This window comes from Pieris brassicae, chromosome 5 (genome assembly GCF_905147105.1).
Source record: "Pieris brassicae chromosome 5, ilPieBrab1.1, whole genome shotgun sequence".
Classification (NCBI taxonomy): domain Eukaryota; kingdom Metazoa; phylum Arthropoda; class Insecta; order Lepidoptera; family Pieridae; genus Pieris; species Pieris brassicae.
Window position 1 is genome coordinate 22,648,965 of NC_059669.1, and position 21,623 is coordinate 22,670,587.

General features: G+C 33.7%; 1 protein-coding gene across 3 annotated transcripts; it reads left to right on the top strand.

Annotated features, from left to right (window-relative positions):
- The first annotated feature begins 758 nt into the window (after positions 1–758).
- Positions 759–21,623, top strand: LOC123709947 (dual oxidase). 3 transcript variants are annotated; one of them, XM_045661577.1, is made up of 29 exons: positions 761–1,019; positions 5,394–5,490; positions 10,317–10,388; positions 12,262–12,423; positions 12,561–12,748; positions 14,016–14,099; positions 14,490–14,604; positions 14,861–15,027; positions 15,175–15,411; positions 15,563–15,759; positions 15,835–15,968; positions 16,077–16,191; positions 16,278–16,479; positions 16,619–16,772; positions 16,931–17,100; positions 17,178–17,330; positions 17,489–17,635; positions 17,718–17,849; positions 18,005–18,208; positions 18,441–18,628; positions 18,719–18,986; positions 19,078–19,306; positions 19,384–19,601; positions 19,679–19,793; positions 20,082–20,265; positions 20,392–20,551; positions 20,671–20,826; positions 20,926–21,054; positions 21,156–21,623. In XM_045661577.1, the coding sequence occupies exons 2-29, from the start codon at positions 5,409–5,411 to the stop codon at positions 21,282–21,284; spliced, it is 4,491 nt and encodes a 1,496-aa protein (XP_045517533.1). In that variant the 5' UTR covers positions 761–1,019; positions 5,394–5,408; the 3' UTR covers positions 21,285–21,623. The 3 variants fall into 3 exon arrangements, 2 of the variants coding, with proteins under 2 accessions (XP_045517533.1, XP_045517534.1); XR_006753779.1 differs by lacking the exons at positions 20,392–20,551; positions 20,671–20,826; positions 20,926–21,054; positions 21,156–21,623 and having other exon boundaries at positions 759–1,019; positions 19,665–19,793; positions 20,082–20,222; XM_045661578.1 differs by lacking the exons at positions 761–1,019; positions 5,394–5,490; positions 10,317–10,388; positions 12,262–12,423 and having other exon boundaries at positions 12,686–12,748; positions 14,016–14,089.

Consider the following 21,623-nt stretch of genomic DNA (forward strand, 5'->3'; position numbering starts at 1 on the left):
CTATTAAGAAGACAAAAGTATTGTTGCGAGGTTTCTTCTCTAGAAGTAGATTTATCGTAAGCCCAAGGGATTTATAACAATTTACTCAGGTACATTAGGCTAATATGCCAACATTTGAAGCTTAAGAAAACACATTCATTATTTCGATTTATAACTCGATTCAATTGTCATTCAAAATTATTAAATTCCAACACAAATTAAAAATCAAAATACGAGTACACAATTAACAAAAAATTGTACTTTTGCGACTGAGTAAAAGTAAATTTTAGTTTAAAAATACATTTGTATTGTCATTGACTCGTTTAATTTTACTTATATCCTGTAATTAAATAGCACTTGACAAAAAAATCAAATATAACTTCAATCGGTAGAAAAAAAATAATTTAGCATTCCCAAAGGATGTTGATGTTTCGTGGGAACGCATTCTAATTGGTTAATTGATACGAGCGGCTCTAATAGACTCATTCATATTCATTTGTACTTCTAAGTAGAGCCACATTGGAAAAACAATTTCTGTTTTTTAAATTCGACTGATTTTACCACCACCACCACCATTTACCACTTTCAAATCTGTAGTTATTTGGCCGTTAAGGTTCATTGTTAATTATTGTCATTAAAATCCACGTAATTGAATTATAAAATTTGTAGGTAGGTATTAGACATTATTTTTATATTGTGTTGCATATTAATACGAAATCTATTCTTCATGTCTGTCAGAGGTCACCCGTGATCAAACACGGATGCTCATAATCGCAGACGGCTCGACTCTAGAATGAGGATTCTCCGAAGGTTCTACGTCACCTCCCCACCACCAGACGGAGCACCACGGCCACCACTTTCTCCTCGCGACACCTCAGCTGGAGAAACGGATACGTCGAGTAGTTCACGAACCGCGTGCAAGACGACCGCTTCTATGACGCGCCGCTTCCGTATTATCACTTTCGCCGCGTAAACAATTCCAACAATCCGTGTATTTGCAATAAACCGTGGCTTGAGCACGTAGGCATGTGTTGCTAGAGGTAGGTGGAAAGTTTCATTTTGTCTTATAATGAGAAGATTTTCGGTGATAAGTTGACCAGTGTCTCGTGGTGAACGCAAGGACGTTGGCTACCTGACTCGACCGGACGATCTAACGATTTGATGAGATTTGCTAATTCTATTGTTTTATATAAAATGCAGATAGTTAACATTTTAGGATCTATAGGTCTTGCATAATTAATTATCACAAACACTACGTTTTACCCACGTTTTTACAAAACTCTCCATTTTACAATCCACTCAATATAAACCTGTCTTACTGTTGGTTAATTTTTCATTACTTTTCTTAAAATATATATTTAGAAATTACTTTATTAGTTTTCTTTATTTGTTTGTCGTTTTGTGAATATCTTCGTTCATTATTGTATGTATTACTTTTTATAAATAAGAATTTATTTACTAACCAATATTTAAAGTAATAATTTAGCGATATTTATTCAGGTCTAGATTTTGCGTCAGTCTTTAGAACGGGTATGTTATGTTATGAATCACCTAATTTCAATATTCTGCCAACGACCTATTACAATTCTCTTGTCATTGTATCACCGTTATCACAAAGTAGATTGTGTATGTAGTTGAAGTTTTGACAATATATTCAATACGTTAAGTATTCTCTACTGCGATGTCTTTTTTGTTTTGTCTTTAATGAGATAAACAAAGGACCTAGTCTTTTGTTTTGTACCTATTAGTGATGTGTGTCAAAGGAATGAATATGAATTATAATTCTATATTCTGAAGATCTTTGATTAACATTTTATTTCATCACATCTCCAAGTATTATGTAGGTTGTAGTCAACAACTGTTATGTTAAATAGTTAAGGTGTGTGCAACTTTGCACTTTTTTTTCTATCGTATAAATCAATCAATGAACCTTCAATATAGTCTCATTATATTATGTTTAAATTACCTTAACTCAGTTTGGCCCGTAGCCAATGATTTTGCTTACATACTATATATTAAGTCTGAATTCGATCTACCTGTTTGAAGGTTTATTTTAAGTATATTATTATGTTACGTTTTCATGTCTTGCCATAAACTTAAATTGCTTGTCGATGTCTAATAATCGGTTGGAACTAACCCGAGTTTCTAGTTTCTGTATTATTTGAATGATTAAAGGGCAATAAGATGTTGCAATGCTCATAAAATATTTAGTTTTGCTTTTTAATACAATTGCGTTGACATAGAATTGGGATGAAACCCTTCACCTACTACTAGAAAAGTTGCCTTAATGTCTTATTACGATCAAAATGATATGTTACGATTAACCTTTTATATGTGTAATTGTATTTAAAATGTATTCTTCGTCCATTATTCAGTAATCACAGCAGAAAGTATTCTATTTTGTGTATCTATCATTCATTTTGTCATGACCATTATTCATGTCCATGTCTATATTTTAACTAATCAATTCTTAATTAAGTTTAATTTCTAGTAATAAAGACAAATGAAAACAATTGAAATAAATTCAGAAAATATAGGGGAGTTTACGTGTGTACCGTATATTACAGTGTAAATGTGCGAAACGTCGGAAAGAATCTACTATTAAATATAGCGTGGTTAAATCCCGTAGACTACAATTCCGTAAGAAACATTGTTATAAACGAAACATTGATATTGTCGTCTCGCCGGTTCGGACGTAATAGACACTTCAAATATATGAAGTACCTACTTGTGAGGCGTGAAGTCAACGTGACGAAGGCTAGGTTTGATCGTTACCAATGTGTACCATTCTGTGATTACTATGAGTACATCCATTTTGCACCTATTTCCAAGAGAATATACAATTATATATTTTTTGTAATAAAGTAGTGTAAAGGTAACCAACATTCGATAGTTCATAATCACTTAATGCAAAATAAACTCTTTGATTTAAAAAAAAACATTTACCGAGAGTTATTCGTCTAGGTGGGACTAAAGGTGTCGATAGCTCAGTGGGGGACACATGAATTCACGATTGCATTGAATTGTATCAGTTTGTTTGACCCTTTTATTTTATAGACAAGTCGGTTATCAGCCTTTTATGCCTGACCTATGTCGTCGAATTTTGGGTCAAACAAGTGCCGGATTCCTCACGATGTTTCCCTTCACCGTACGAAAGTAAACTTAATTGGCATAGTCGGGTTTGGACACACAATTTTCTGGATTAGTAGATAGTTTATGATTCAGTTTAGATGAAGACTGTTTCAAAGAGCAATAAGGGTCTTTATATTATTCAACTACAGAAAAGAATGCGATTCATATAAAATGTTTTATTATTTCTTTGGACGTTTGGCATTTTAATGCTTCTGTGATTGATCTTCAAAGAACAGAGTAATAACAAAAAAAAGATACATCTTAATCAATGATTACTTTTATCGAAATCTTAGCCGAATAAGCTACCAGTAATAAGCTAGGTACGTACCGTGCACAGTCGAAATTTTGAATGTTACGCGAAGAACTTGTTATTGCGAAACAAAGACCTTTGCAATTAGAGTACCGTTCATCAGATAAATATTGTATGTGAATAAATAGTTGCTAAATATTAAGTTTATCAACTGCCTTAAGGTTTCACTCGACGAACAAGACTATGCCGTCGCAAAACTAGCCCCACTCAATTAGCTATGGAACCTATCGAATCCAATTGTGAAATAAAACCATACAGAAATATCTTAACCTACAAAATTTCGGTATATAAAACGAAGTTGTATATTTTAACTGATTATAAACATTTGGTAAGTCGGCCTTGTATGCAATTTATGGGTCAAATTCACTCGCCGCTTAACCAACACGGGTCTTTTGGAACCAGATACAATCTTGAAACATGTCATGCGATTTGATAAATATTTAATTGATATGGATTTATTTTAGCTAACATTAGATTACGTCGTCTGTACCTAGTTTGACTCATACTTATTATGCAGTCTTTTCACTGTAGCAAAGAACAGAAGGAAGCTAGTATTATTGCAATACTAAACCATATACTTTATTGATTCCGAAAATTACAACGAGTTGCGTCTTATTCTATATAGTAATGAATTGAATTCAAAATCAACTGAGAGTAGGTCAGTGATAAAGAAAAAAACAGAATAATCAAAGGTTTCAAACAACTTATAAATCATTTATAGAGCTTAATATTATGCTTTAAATTTTTTTATAAGTAATTGGAACACATTGAGTTTTTATAACACTTAACATTATTGGAATGCCTTTGACTTAGATGCCTTATATACTAAAAAACGGCAACATGTGACATTTTTAAGGATTTTCAACAAATTTAGTGTTTTCTTGCGCTCAATGACTAATGATAGATATTAGGAAGTCCAGCAAACCTCGAGGTTTGCTAGCTATCGATAGCTATAGATGAAAATTAGCTTAATATTGTGCAATAGCACAGTCTCACAGGAATCATACTAAGAGCTAAGTCTCGACTTTAAATCGGGCTTTACGAAAATATTAAAATGGGCAAAGTGTTTATTTTGTTAAAGCTAGCGTCGAGACGAGAAATGCGTCTCAATATTTGGCTACTGCACCATCCAATATAGACACCAAGATCACATACTCAACATTTGGGACGTCCTTGGCAGACCATTGCGAAAAGTGTTAATAAATTGGACCTAGTACTCTTTGTTTGAGATAAAGAGCTTTTAAAAATATGATTTTATTAATGGCAAGATCCATAAGTTTAGATTAATATGACCATTCATTTTAATTTAAATGCGATTTAGCTTAAGTCAATATCAGGAAAAAAATAGTTAATTGATGTCAATGGTATTTTGCAATTTGTTTTTTGAACTTACAGCTATTAAGCCTCGAGTATTTAGTAGTAGTCTTTTTCAGCTGAGGGAGAATATTTATGGGCTTCACAAATTACATTTTGTGAGATACGAAATGCTTTCTTACTATCAATTCTTGTGCTCTGTTCAATGAGCAGCTTATAAATTGTAGGTTTCTATTTTTTTCACCAAATGGTTTACGTACAAGCTTAGAAAGAAATCTCTTTAGGGACGTTAAAACGTGATACAAATTTAAAGAAAAATAATCTTAGTCGATTTATCGGTTGAACGATTTAGTTGTGGGTGTACCACATACTACCTACATGATGTGTAGGTTAGGTGATTTTTCATCTGTCACTATTTATTTAATAGTAGCTTTAATAGTAGTATTTATTTAATAGCAGTTCTATAAAATGATTTGAATACAGTTTAATAAATCAAGAACTATTATTTATATGTTATAGTCAAAATAGGAAATTGCGATCCATACTAACATTATTGGCGTAACATTTCTGATTTTAAATAAATATTAAATGATCTAAAGTTATTTAAAGTACCTGACGAAGCGGATCAAATTGCTAATAATAGTAAAATATTTTGCAGGTGTGTCTGTCCGCGATGAGGGTCGCAACGAGCCAGCGTGGGCGCACGCTAGTGCTTTTAATATTAGCTGCTATTTCACAGTGTCTGTGTGATCCAGGTAACTATACACATACATATGAAGCATTATCAAATAAAACAAATAATTTGAATGATGAGAAAATTTCTATGCACCCAAACAAAGGTAGTACATGTAGCGTGAAAGCTATATAATTAATCAGTATTTAAATAATAATATAAACAGAAGATCTATAAGAACTTTAGCCTCAGTACACGGATGTAGCGTTTTTTAGACCTCTCAAGTGCAACAAGGATGTGAACTCGTTGCGATAGCCTGTCGCATCACGCATGGTCACGATCTCAGCCTTCGTTTATCATATACACTGTTACTAAGACAACGTGAACTAAGATATGTACGAAACGCTTTTTTCTAATTGAAATGTATTATTCTTTATTCTTCCAAAGTTCTTTGCCATTTCTATGAACAGAAGTGCTTATACGCTTGTGGTATATCCTGAATCGTCTGTATACTCGTGGGTTTATTGAAGATGTTCCAAGAATGCCAATAGTGCAAATGCACGCTGATTTGAATAAATACGCGGAAATTACGGCTGATGTCTATCTCGGTTCAATAAATACATTTTCTTCCCATATTACAGGAATTGTATTGCGTTTTAATATATAATTAACGGCGAAACTTATGTGACTGTTAAATATATCTCTTTGAATGACAATGATTTTTTTAAATATCTAATTCTGATACATCTTTGTTTCGTGTAAAATAAGCTTAGTTCATATCTTATTCCATTTAAATAGCCTTTTTTTTCTTCTTGTTTATGGCTTTTATTTATGCCAACTGGGCACAAGGTACTTCGCCAGTGGCATGTAGATGGAGAAGACACGAAGGAGATTGATCGGTAAAAATAATAATTAAGTTAATTTTGAATATACACAAAAAAAATAGTTGAAATTGGATTGTTAGTTTTGAGACAGCACAGACAACACAAATATGAGTAAAAGCATTATTAAATACTGTTTACTATTTATGAATAATTTATATATATTACACTTTAATTCTATTGCTTTCTATATATTTACATAAAAATCTACAATATGGACTAAACACAAACATTAACAAACATTTAACACTTAAAGGACGTGGGACTTTAGGGGGAAGAATGTCATAAAGAGGATAAGTTAGTTTAGGACAATTAAATAGTATGTGAGATACAGTGCCTTCATCCAAGCCACACTCACAGATAGAGTGATCCCTAATCCGGAGCTTGGCTAGATGAACAGGGGTACAAGCATGTCCAAGACGCAGACGCGAGATTGTGGATGTAATCCAGCGATTTGCATTTCGATAATAACAAAACCAGGGTTGTCTTGGTTTAAATAGCCTTAGATTAGAACAAAGTAAATCGCAGTTGTCATGTCGCGCTTCCGAATGTCACTCGATCGGTAGTCGCTTAGAAGACAAAACGTCAAGTTCTTGACATTTACATGACGTGCTCCAGCGCAGTCACGAAACTAGCCACGGAGCCTTTCCCCGCCCTTGGCTCTACTTCCGCTAACGGTAAAGTCAAGGCTGCCAATTTTATAATTATAACAATTACCGACATAAAACGTGCATCCTTGAGTCTTTATCAGCTTCATAGATGGTAATTATTGGTAAAGATGTCTGGGATGGCCTTATTCTTTGCTGTTGTAAGAAGTTACTCACCTAAATACTGGTAATGTAAAATGCCATGATGAAACTTTTCGTATTATAGCTTCACACGTTTATAATAATCACAATGTTAATGAGACTGTTTCTGATTCGGGTCTTAAGAATAATGTTGATTTAATGTCAATATTTGAATTAGTATAAGATACAAAAATATAATGACACATTACCAGGAAGGTCGTGAATCATTGCTTCCATATAGAGAAGCCAGTACAGTGAAAGCTGACTAAAGGACAGAGTAGCTCCATACCTTTGTATAAATGATTTATTTTTAAACGGTTGCTGTTTATTTTTAAATTTTTGGCACTGTTTTGTATAAAATATATGAAATGACGAACTACAATAAGAAAAAGAGAAGTATTGATACTTTTATTGATAAATAAGAGATATCTCCAAAATTAATCGGAGCAATCTTATAGTCTAGCAAAAGTAACACGCCCTTGTGTTCTCACTTTCTATACAATTTTAATAGTCACAGTGAAAGTCACACACGTGTTTTGATTATTTACAAATTTGTGTAATTGTTTTTCTTACGTTCAATCTTTAACGCATTCCAAGTAACATTTTTAGTAGATTTATTTATTTACTTAATAATCCTACATCCAGTAAAAATAATAATAGCTCTACAATAACATAGAATACAGTCTAAAACTGAATTCACATTTAAATACAAATATGAAACACACTTAAAAAAAATTGTGAAAAGGATTGTTTTTGTAAATGATTCATCAATCACTATAACAATGAATAAATAGACATTTATACCGATTAGCTTGTCACTGTATTCATAAAGACAAATCTATATAAATTCAAAATGAAAATACCGCTTCAAACAATTGGAAGAACCAGTTTATTATATTCATAAGGATACAAGTGCGGATCTAAAGACGGATTTACGAGTGACAAATCGATTTTAGTGCAAAAAGTACGAGATAATTATGATGATATACAATTCATGTGGAGATGATGAAGGTCCCTGCTAATGGAAGAACCGGAGCATTATTTCTAATAATTACTATTAATATGACTTAAATAAAAAAAGAGAATGTTATTTTGGGATATTAATTCATATCAAAAACGTGTTATTAGGTACATGGTTAATGAGTCAAACCTATCTAAAGTCCTAAATATCAAGACAATAAGAGATAAGTTGGACTGTAATTTACCATACTAGATGTATGACTTAAAATTAAATTTACCTTTTACCATTTTTCGTTTCGCCGTTATTCTGTATTTATACATCTATAACAATTTAAGTAAGTAAATTAAATTTCCTTTAAAGAACATTGTTATAGAAACAAAATTAAAATGTTCCTCGCGGTTAAAGTTTGCTTTAAGCTTAAAACTGTCATACCACACCATTAATTATAAATTAAAATTTATATTTACTTTGTAAACACTAATAACTTATCACAAACGTCTATAATCACTTCCTGATGAATTAAATATCCATTATTTTAACTACTGGCATCTTCATAGGCCGTGAAGCTTAGATAATAAAAACAGCAATATTTCATATGATATTTTTCTTCTTGCACGCTAAACATTTGACGTTATTTTTATGAATTAGATAAAATGATTTTCAGGAACAATTGACTAACTATAAGTTAACATTGTCGGCTGATTATTCAGTATAGAGAATGAGTTGAGCCTATATTATCTAAGCGTGCAAATAGCGTGTGATCTCATTTATTTTCAATATACATATACGAATAAAAATCGACGATGTCGATGCGGATTTGTTTTTACCACCATCTTTTTTTTTCTTAATTAAAGCTAAATGGTTTCATGACTTGTATAAATTTAATTATATTTATCTTCAAACCTAGAACAGCCAATAACTTTTTGCGGCGTTGAGCGTTGAATATGTGATATTTTACGTCAACGTTAATGATCAAACAAATGTACTGGCAAAGTACAGGTTTCTGAAGGTGGAACAGGGGTAGTTTCTATCTTCTATGATCTTTTATATATAGCAATAAAAAATATTCGTTCATTTCCCTGTTATTTTTAGCGCATTAAAAAGCTGACCTGCCACATGCCTTGACATATGTTTAAATAATAAAGGTATTTAAAGTGTAATTGCAAATGCATGTTTGTTTTGCTTTAACCTAGTTTCATATTGTCAATAACTAAAGTTGAGCACGAATGTTCTATACGACCGTAATTTATAATATTGCTTCAAGATAAGCAGACGACAACCGGGTGGTTGTATCTCATAGACTATAGTTTTATCATGTCTTTGTTCATAATTATAACAAATAAGATGTTACTTAAAATCGGCTCTCTTAAAATTTGTATATAAGGTCTATATTAATAATAAGCGAGTTTTACATTTCATAGACGACACACCATCTTGTATTTGTTTATAGTAGAGCGTATTGTTCTCATTCAGTGCCACACCCACTTGTCAGGCCCTACTATCGACAGTGCATGTCATTATTGAACTTTCCAATAAATAATATTTGATCTAGTTTGTTATTATTAACCAATGTCTTGTTAGTTTTTATATATCCTGGAGACGCTCGATAGTGTCAGCTGGACTAACTCGAAAACCGTTAGATATGATTCTCGTTGTAATACATTAATTATTTAATTAATTACATTTAGTGTTGTCTTTTGTTAACATAGCTTTTACACATTTGGAAAACACTTTTTAAACGGATTGAAGTTATGTATTATTATTATAAACTTATAATTATTTACATAATTTTAAATTTATATTTTTCCGTCGTTTCGCGTGACCACCGTGACCACGCACGCTATAAAGCACAAATTCAATCCGTTTAAAAAGTGTTTTCTCAATTACATTTAGATTAACAGCTTTTCTAAAGTAATTATATTCTTATTTATATCTATAACATAACATATTCTCTTTCAACACAGTTGTAAAAGATTTTTGCTTTTACTTCATTGTTATGAAAATATATTTTGTTTGCTTTATAAATGTGTTATTGCTTCGACGTCCATATTTGATCAAGAGGCTGAACGTGCACGTATTTAGTACAAGACCCTCAAATATTGCCAGTAATAGATGCTATTATGATCTCATCTAACGATTATTGCCAAGACACATTTTCCACTCACTAATAAAACCGTAATACAAAATTATATAGTCTATACACTCAATATTGAGAAACAATTTTTGAGTATTTTTTTTTTATTTCAGGTTTCTTTAACACGTTTTTTTTTGTTTGCAGAAGTTTATTACGAAAAACAACGCTACGATGGCTGGTTCAACAACAGAGCATATCCAGACTGGGGATCTGTTAGTAAGTGTGTTCTAAATTTATCGATTGATATCATTTAATAATAAACTATAGTTGCAAATTCGCCAAACTTACATTAATATTTGTAGTTGCTAACAGTGTCATATAACTATTTCCTAACTCGAGATGTGTCACCTTACATTAAGTTCGCCATATGATTTATCAACAGTCCATTTATCATATAACCGTCATAAAACCGAATGGACGGAGCATGTTTCGACCACATTGCTCAACAATCTATCATTTAATCAAAACCATGCACTGCTCCACCCTTTTAGGTCTCACGAGTACTTGCTTTCTAATTATACATTTTAAAGAAACCTGTTATAATACTAAATACCTTTCACGTAACTTTATATACAATTTATCAAGATAAAGTTATCGTGATGATTCCGTGTCTCATACAAAAGACTTTAACGCGTCCATAACTTTGATACAAATAATTCATTTATTTTCTCTAGATTGTGGCGTGGAATACTTGATAAATTTACTTAAATAAAATGCTACAAATTCCGGCCTTAAACAATTTAGTTCACTTCAAATTCTGTGGAATCATTTTACTTCAATTTAAAGACAATGTTCTTAGTCTAGTCATGTTTATACCATTAAGAAACGTGATTAATTAGACGAATAGGTACTTTTGTGCAATTATATTGATGACATATATAAGTCCAAAAGTCTCGGAGCTAATCCTACAGATTCTTAGGTTTGTTTATGCGAGTCATTATTTAAATAATCTTATTTTTTTTAACATTTGCCGGTTTTCCCTAAAAACTGAGTATATAATGCAAGTGAATAATGTATGTCTTATTAAAGCATCAAGTAAATTTTCTCCTCGTCCCTAATTCGTTCTTCATGCTATGCAATGTTTAGCATTGCGTAAACTCATGCGCACGATGAAGTGCTAGACGCCTTTGTGCTATCAATCACGATTCATCCAACGTTTATTTTACATAATGATCAATTTACTCAATAATTTGTGCATATAAATTATTTTTTTAATAATACAATTGATAATTGTAAATCTATGTCTTGCTAGCAAAGTAGTTTTATTCCATTTTTTATTATTAAGGAGAAATTATATATTCTTAAAATAAAATATTATATAAAAAAATATTCTATTAAATATATTCTTTAAAAAAAATTATAATACTTGAAAATAAATATTTTTGGGAGTACTATTTGTAACGTGAATTTTTTTAAAAGGAAACAAAATAGTTCCTAATGCTTACAAAATCGTACTAGATTTAGTGTTCGTGAGAGTAGGACAAAGATTTTTGACGACGCTATTCTTAAAAAAGTCGCGCAATATCGGAGTACCTGTAGTAATAACGTACAGAAGAACTGGGAACTGGCATTATAAAACAGTAACATAAGTTCAATATTTGAGCGCCACACGAGCTCACTGAAACATCTAATAACCACGTAAAATTTGGTGATAATGTAGTGGTGATGAAGTGGTAAAGGGTTTTGTTCATTATGTACCATTTTATCGCCGGAAAGAACCAACGATTGGCACCTTAGCAACCAACAACTAATAAATTTAAAACAAATCTCGTCACGATAATGCTAGACCCATAAACATTTGACGCCACTCAGCAAAAAAATACTTTTTTAAAGTTTGGCAGATTTCGACCATATTACGCCGGAGCTTGCGATCCTGTTTCTGAGTATGCCCATAGTTAGTGTCATTTTACGATAAGATTATCAGAACCGATTGTCATGTACAAAACACAAGACACCAAAAAGGCATTAAGGTATTAACAAAATGGCATAACCTATAAAATTGTTTTTGTGCTACCCTTGACTGACTTGTATAGTGTCGTCCTTTGTATTATCTTGTATTTTATCAAAACGGATTTAATTTGTTTAATAGGCAGTCGACTCACGCGCAAGACGCCTGCATCCTACGCAGATGGAGTATACATGATGGCGGGGACAGACCGACCCGGAGCTCGAGCACTGTCAAAGCTATTCATGAGAGGACAGGATGGATTACCCTCCCTCGCCAATCGAACTGCTCTTTTAGCTTTTTTTGGTCAGTATTACAAGAGTTTGTTTCACAGCGAGTACGGGAAATGTCTATGCTAAAGTACCAAGTCGCTTGTAGGTGTATTATACTAAAATCACACCATCAATGGAATTTGGCAAGTCTACTAATAATATTATCCACAGGTCAAGTAGTTACGGGAGAAATAGTAATGGCATCAGAATCGGGGTGTCCAATAGAGCAGCATCGAATCCCAGTGGAGAAATGTGACCACATGTATGATCCTGGGTGTGATGGAGCCAAACATATGCCCTTTCATAGAGCAGCGTACGATAGGGCTACAGGCCAAAGCCCTAACAGTCCAAGAGAACAGGTTAGTTCAGATATTGAATAGAATGTACATGTATGGACTTGGTCCTGGTCCTTTTGAACCTCGACCAGTTGATTTTTCTTTGCATCTTAACTGTTGCTACACTTGCTTATTCACCGACGCAACCTGCATGTCTTATATTGTGCACAGCCACACAAAAAAATCGTAAATTAACAAAACAAAACTGTTGAAATGTTAGGCATTACATTTATACATCATAACGGTGTAACGTAATAATTTTACACAGTAATGTTAACGGTAAATCACACATAATAGGGTTCTGAGATTTATCATTTCATACAGGATACAGTGCAATTACACAAAATTAATTGTTAAGAATTGTGATTATTACACACACCTCACATAAAGAATATTAAAGTATGAATCGGAGTTAATTGAGCTTTTAACCAGATCGACACAAAGAATACTTCTTACTCGTAGGATACGTCACAGGGTTAAATATAAACCACATAATAAATCTCCTTTAAATTTTTGTAATGAAATTCCAATAAATAAGTACAATAAATATCTATGAAAAGTTGACATGGCCATAAAACCAACAGTGCTAATAGAACATACATTTTCATTGGTCGTTTGATCTAGTTTCACATTTAATCGCTTAATTTATTTGACGTATTAAATGCATAACATACGGCTTGACAATCGAAGGTTAGAATGGAGGCAATAAAATTTAATAGCACCTTCTAACCTAGATCACACCAAAGACCGCATATATTAGAACAAATATGACCTGAGCCTGTGTAAGAGGTTCTCGCTCCTTGACGGAATGTTAATTGATCTTTATGAGATGAAGCCTACGTACACTTGCTACGATTGAGAAGGACGAGTAGATTGTTCAAGTATTCATGAAATGGTGCTTGTTGGTTTATTAGTTTCAAACCTTAAGTCATCGTTTGTTCGGCCGCCAAGAAGTTTCAATGCGTCATTCAAGTGAATTGAAATGATGAAGGGTTTTGAATTCATGATATCATTAGCGGCATTGCTTTAGCGTATAAATCAAACGCGTGTTTAATGAAATGACTAACGATTCATTAATTATTAATTATCTTAAGGCAGATTTAATATAAACGAGGATGTCGTTTCTCTACGTAGATGAACAATACCCAAGCAGTATTGTAATTAAGTGATACAAAGATTGCATTTGTTTTTTACTCTTTTTGGTTAATTTGGATATATACGTAGATTAAAAGGTAGTCGAACATAGGAATAAAAGTTTAAAAAATAAAAATCCGACTATAACTTGTTTCAGATAAACCAGATAACATCGTGGATTGACGGCAGCTTCGTGTACAGCACGAGTGAGGCCTGGGTGAATGCAATGAGGTCATTTCAGGTGCCACCCAGCAGCTCCGCCTGCGCATTTCTGTACTTTCATACGATACTTCAATCGTGACATACTTATTACCGACAACATTGTGGTTATCTAAATTAGTTTTTTTTATTGTTCGCGTAAAACAGCCATCGATTTGGAATATTTTAAATTAGTATTCTTGTATAAATATGGTAGGAAGATTTTAAACAAGTTTAAATGTAAAGGTTTTTGTAAAATGTATATTTTCTTATTATCGAAATCTTTAAGTTGTTTTTGTTAACAAAACTAATTTCAGGAAATCAAATGTTTTAGTTTCATACGGACATACAAATGATCTCGTTTTCGTTGACGTATTTAAATACATATTATCTCCGAAATGGTAGAAGAGTTAAAACAATCGTAAAATTGCAGAACGGAAGCCTGGCGAGTGAAGGTGGTTTGCCGTTGCGCAACAAGAAGCGTGTGCCTCTCTTCAATAACCCCGTTCCGCACTACATGAAGATGCTTAGCGCTGAGAGATTGTTTTGTAAGTGGTTGAACTAACAATTGCTGAGAAAAATTACATTATTATTTATGACTGAGTTTCAAGTTGAAGTGATAAAAACTTCTTGAAAACCAGTTGCCTGAAAGATATATTTTTTTAGACTCAAGGCCGCCTGTTGTCCTCAACCACTTCTATGTTTGAAATGTTTCCAGTACTTGTATTATGTAAATACAAAAAACGATAAATAAATGAACAAAAATAATGTCTGTATGTAAAAGAATATAAATGATGTCTTCAGTGCTAGGAGATCCGAGGACAAATCAGAACCCAGCGATGGTCACCTTCGGGATACTCCTAATGCGATGGCATAACGTAGTAGCGGCTAGAATTCACAAGCAACATCCTGACTGGACTGACGAACAACTCTTTCAACGAGCTAGACGCATTGTGATCGCGAGCTTGCAGGTAATAAGCATACGATTACTAGTATTCCTTATTATAATACGTATGGCTGCTAAATGTGCTTTTCTTCGTAACCCTACCGTCAAATTTTAAAAATTCATGCAAATCGTAATACATAATTGTATTGTCATTTTTTTGTTATTATTTCAGAACATAATTCTCTACGAATACGTTCCCGCATTTCTTGGTGTTCCGATACCCGCGTACCAAGGATACCGAGCAGATGTTGCACCCGGAATCACTCACGCGTTCGCGGTTGCCGCCTTCCGTTTTGGCCATACCCTTGTTCCACCGGCCATTCTTTTGAGAGATAGAAACTGTAGATATGGCAGAGCACCAGGCGGTCATGATGCTATACGGCTATGTCAGACCTGGTGGGATGGAAACGTATGAAGAAAATATTCTAATTTTTATATTGTACATCTTTATTTTCAAGGGAGAGACCAAATTCCAGAAAAAAATATCTCCTTTCATTGAATTTTTTCATCTTTACTTGAATTTAAATGTGCAATAAATAACTAGTAAGATGTTTTTTCAGGACTTAATGTCTCAAGTTCCAATAGAGGAGGTTCTCATGGGAATGGCGTCTCAGCTATCGGAAAGAGAAGATGCGCTTCTCTGCTCTGACGTTAGAGATAATTTGTTTGGACCAATGGAATTTTCTAGAAGAGATCTCGGAGCTCTCAATATCATGAGGGGACGAGATAACGGCCTACCTGACTACAATACTGCAAGGTATTATATGCAAGTAGAATTAATGTTTTTGTCATCTTGATTACTAAAACTATAATTACTTGATAAATATTGCAGAACATATTTTGGATTACCAAAAATGAAGACGTTCAACGAAATAAACCCAAAACTGTTTGAGGAAAACCCAGATTTACTGCAAAAGCTAGTTCAAGCTTATAATGGAAGATTGGACAATATCGATGTATATATAGGTAAGCAATACCTAGTTTTATGCTACTATGTAATATTGTGTACTATTTTTCCATAATAAACATTTAAACATGGATATATTATTTAATATTTTAATGACATTGTTGCAGGTGGAATGCTTGAATCGACAGGTCATCCGGGAGAATTATTCCGGGCGATAATTATTGACCAATTCACAAGACTAAGAGATGGAGATCGATTCTGGTTCGAAAATGACCTTAACGGGTTTGTATCTACACTTTGATGTATGTTGGATGATTTACTAAAAATTCAATTTACTTGAATGATAAAAATGTCTTATCTTATTGTAGAATATTTACTCGTCAAGAGATCGACGAACTCCGTCACATTTCCCTTTGGGACATCATAGTGAATAGTACCGCGGTTGGTCCCGGAGACATACAGCGGGACGTGTTCCATTGGAGCGACGGTGATCCTTGCAGACAACCCTACCAGCTGAACGCGTCCAAACTGCCTCCGTGCAAATATCTTAAGGGTTACGATTACTTTGAGGTAGTACGAGTTCCAGCTTATTTTAGCAATATTACTGGCAGACTTATAATACAGTATACATATATAAAGTGATTATTAGATAAAGCACTAAACTAAAACACTCGCATTTATATTAAAATAATAATTGCTTAATTTTTAGGGAAATGAATTCGCATATATTTACACGTGTCTTATTTTGGCATTTGTACCAATTTTATGCGCCGGAGCGGGATACGGTGTAGTCAAATTGCAAAATAGTAGAAGACGAAAATTAAAATTACAGCAAGAAAACTTGAAAAACACTCAATGTAAAGGTATCATTGTTTAATATTAACTATTTTCATCTTATTAACAAATACGTAATTCCCCAGAGTATCAGAACTATGTGTCGAATATAATTTAATTTTTTCACACATTTTATAATAAAAGAGAGATTTTATAAGAAAAAATATGCTATTTTGCGTTATTTCAGGTGCGGTCGATAAGATGGTCTGTAGAGAGTGGGTTCACGCATCCTACAAACGTCTGGTGAAACTTCGTCTGGGTCCTGAACCTGCTCTTCACGTCACAGACCGTAAAGGAGAGAAATTGCGTACTGTGCCGTTGGACCACACCGATCAGTTCACTGTTATTGAAAGCCAGGTATGTGTTGAAAATAAAAAAAAAACATTATATTAGACTAGGTATTTAGAGTATGACTATTGGTATGAAATTTTCAGGAAACTCGCAATAAACGCCCTCTTGTGTTAATCCGAGTGCAACGTGAACACGATCTCGTATTGGAAATGGACTCAGTGGGGTCGAGACGAAAATTCCTTCTGAAACTAGACACCTTTCTCACACAACATAAGAAAACCTTGAGTCTCGCACAGGTACGGATGCTTAAGTGTTACGTGTTATCATGGGCAATTTTATTTTGTATTGAATAAATGTATATAGGTATACCCCTTAACAAGAAACAAGATAGATGGCACAGATTTTGATGGGTTTTTCTAGAAGCTATTTTTTAATTTGAACTATGATATTCAAGGCCGCGCGGGAGAATATTCTTACATCAGCTGAAACCCGCGAAAGGAGACAAAGGAAGTTAGAACATTTCTTCAGAGAGGCTTATGCCATCACATTTGGCCTTGCCCCAGGAGAAAAAAGACGAAGGAATGAGGATTCTGATTCAGAGGTATGTATATTGTAATTTGTGTTGATTTTATACAATACTTACATGTTTTACAGATACTATATGATTACTGGCTCTTTTTCAGTCAATAGTAATGAGAACATCTCTGTCAAAGAGCGAATTTGCGAGCGCTCTTGGCATGAAAGCTGATGCAGTGTTTGTGAAGAAAATGTTCAATATTGTCGACAAGGACAGTGACGGAAGAATCTCTTTCCAGGTGAGAATCAGTATGCAAAACTAACCACGTGTCTTTCGAGTGTACGTACAATTGTTTCCAATCTGAAGGAGTAATATAATGAAAAGTGCGTTTAATGTAGTAGAACGTTTTATAATTACATTAAATTATGTGGATTTTACCATCTATTTTTTCAGGAGTTTTTGGATACAGTAGTTCTGTTCTCCCGAGGTGCGACAGATGACAAGCTCCGTATAATATTCGACATGTGTGATAATGATAAAAATGGTGTAATTGACAAAGAGGAATTGAGCGAAATGTTGCGATCTCTAGTAGAGATAGCCAGAACCACATCATTAAGAGATGAGCATGTCACTGAGTTGATCGATGGAATGTTTTCTGTAAGTTTGTCATTATGGTTCTGAAAATTCTTGATATGAAATTCGTATAATTACCTATACTTAAAGTTGACTATACTTTTATTATACAGGATTTTATTATACTAGGTTTGTGGAAAATATAATGCTATTATTGGATATTATTTAATTATGATATATATTTGAATATTTAACATTAGCATACACCATTTCTTATTTTTGTATTTGAAATTTATTTACTTTTAATTATTAACAGGATGCCGGTCTTCAGCACAAAGAACACCTTACATATAATGACTTTAAGCTAATGATGAAGGAATATAAGGGAGAGTTTGTAGCTATTGGTCTGGATTGCAAGGGCGCCAAACAAAACTTCCTCGATACTTCCACCAATGTTGCCAGAATGACCAGTTTCCAAGTAGAACCCTCTATGGAACAGTCTAGGTAGGATGAAGCGAAATATTCATATAACTTAGTTTAAGGTTATGCCGGATATGTTACATAAAATATTACTTACGAAAATTTAATTTTCAGACACTGGTTATTAATCAAATGGGAATATCTCACCACTTTCCTCGAAGAGAACAGACAGAATATCTTCTATCTATTCATCTTCTACGTGGTAACCATCGGTCTCTTCGTGGAGAGGTTCGCTCACTACTCATTCATGTCTGAGCATTTAGATTTGAGACACATCATGGGAGTTGGAATTGCCATCACCCGGGGCTCGGCTGCTTCTCTTTCTTTCTGCTATAGTCTCTTGCTGTTAACTATGTCGAGGAATTTGTTAACCAAATTAAAGGTACGATTTAGTTTAGTAACTTAAGTTTATTGAAATATTTTTCGAAATAACCTGAAATGTCCAATATTTACAAAAATATATTATGTTTTAGGAATTTAGCATCCAGCAGTACATTCCACTCGACTCAAGTATCCAGTTTCATAAAATAGTGGCATGCACTGCGCTGTTCTTCTCCCTCATCCACACCGCGGGTCACATGGTTAATTTCTACCACGTATCTACGCAGCCCGTGGAAAACCTCCGCTGTCTCACCAAGGAAGTTCATTTCACTTCTGATTTCCGGCCGGGAATTACTTATTGGGTATTCCAGACAATTACCGGTAAGAAAATTATTTTTTATCATAGTTTTTCTTTTAAATACGTTTATTCATTATCTTATCGCAATTTGTGGTTACAGGTGTAACAGGCGTTCTGCTATTCGTGATAATGTGCATAATATTCGTGTTTGCCCACCCCGTAGTACGCAAACGCGCCTACCCGTGGTTTTGGCGTGCACATTCACTCTATATAGTTCTGTACGCACTTTGTCTAGTCCACGGTCTGGCCAGGCTTACTGGAGCACCTCGATTCTGGATCTTCTTTATGGGTCCTGCTATCATTTACACTCTGGATAAGGTATGTTGATTGTGCTATAAAGACATGGGACTAACTGTGCGTAAAATTATAAATTTAAGGAAGAATTTATTTTACAGGTTGTGTCATTGCGCACCGAATATATGGCGCTGGACGTACTAGAAACGGAAATGCTACCATCAGATGTAATCAAAATAAAGTTCTATAGACCCCCAAACCTGAAATATTTGTCAGGTACACATATTTTTAAAGAATTATTGATATTAATTATTTTATATTATTAGTTTAAAGTAGTAGTGTTTAATGAATCTAGTTTGGGTAACGATAAACAACCGTATGACTTCCATGCCCAGAGCAGCTATATACGAGGATCAAAGACAAGCCTGGGAAATCCATGGAAACCATAATTACTTTTAATAACTATAAACAATTACTGAAAAATTGTTTAAACAAATGCTATTGAACTTCGTACAGGTAAACTAAAATAGACGTCGATGAATATTAAATTAATTATGTTTACAGGGCAATGGGTTCGTCTATCATGTACTGCATTTAAAAAGGAGGAGTATCATTCGTTCACACTAACATCAGCACCTCACGAGAACTTTCTTTCATGTCACATCAAGGCCCAAGGCCCCTGGACGTGGAAACTCAGAAACTATTTCGATCCTTGCAACTATAACCCGGAACATCAACCAAAAATTAGGTAAGGCGGTTTAGAAAGTATTTAACAGCTACATTAAGTTAATGTCTTCATTGTCGAACTTATTAAGTACTGCTAGTGGTGAAGTTATATCACAGATCACAATAAATTTCACTTATTGAATTGTAGAATCCAAGGTCCCTTCGGGGGTGGTAACCAAGACTGGTACAAATTTGAAGTGGCCGTGATGGTGGGAGGAGGTATAGGAGTTACTCCCTACGCCTCCATACTCAATGACCTGGTGTTTGGTACTTCCACTAATAGGTATTCTGGAGTCGCTTGTAAAAAGGTATGTTATTTTTCAGTAACAATTTATTGTAAGTGGTTTAACCACTTGTCACTAGTTTAATATAGTGTAAATAAAATGATTATGTAACCTATAGAGAAGTTTAAATCATTCAAATTCAGGTATATTTCCTGTGGATCTGTCCATCGCACAAGCACTTCGAATGGTTCATAGACGTGTTGCGTGACGTAGAACGAAAAGACGTCACCAATGTTCTAGAGATACACATTTTCATCACTCAGTTCTTCCACAAATTCGACCTGAGGACTACTATGCTAGTGAGTTTACCTTACCATTGCCATCATAGGATTGTATAAATTATTACAGTATCATTATTGTTTTTATCACGGATTACTTAACATGATTTAATTTTACAGTATATATGCGAGAACCACTTCCAGCGGCTCTCACGGACTTCCATGTTTACGGGTTTGAAGGCGATCAACCACTTCGGAAGACCGGACATGTCTTCATTTCTTAAATTCGTACAGAAAAAACACAGTTATGTAAGTGTACAATTCAATTTAGAAATAAAGCTTTACTTTGTTAAATATGTGTTTACGGATGCTCGCAGTAGAATCAGATTTTGATAACTTCTCATCTCTAGGTGTCCAAGATCGGCGTGTTCTCTTGCGGCCCTCGGCCACTGACCAAGTCGGTGATGTCGGCTTGCGAGCAAGTCAACCGCACGCGTCGCTTACCCTACTTCATTCATCACTTCGAGAACTTTGGATGAAAACAAACTTAATTTAGATAATTCGATAATTCCCTAGTTTTACAAAATGAGACACTTTATCAATTCAGCCCATTATTCAAATCACACTTACGTTTTTAGTCATTTATTTATTATTTATTATTAGTATAGATATACAGAAATTTCACAAAGTATTCAGGTTTGAAAAATTTAGTACAACTTAGCATTTTATAAATATAAAAGAGGAGATTCCTCGATTCAGGTAAAAAGGAGTCAATTAATGTGGTAATACTCGATCGACGACAGATTGTATTTATTTAAAATTAAAGCAATGTAAATAATGTAGATAATTCTTTTGTATTTTAATGGTATATTAAAATT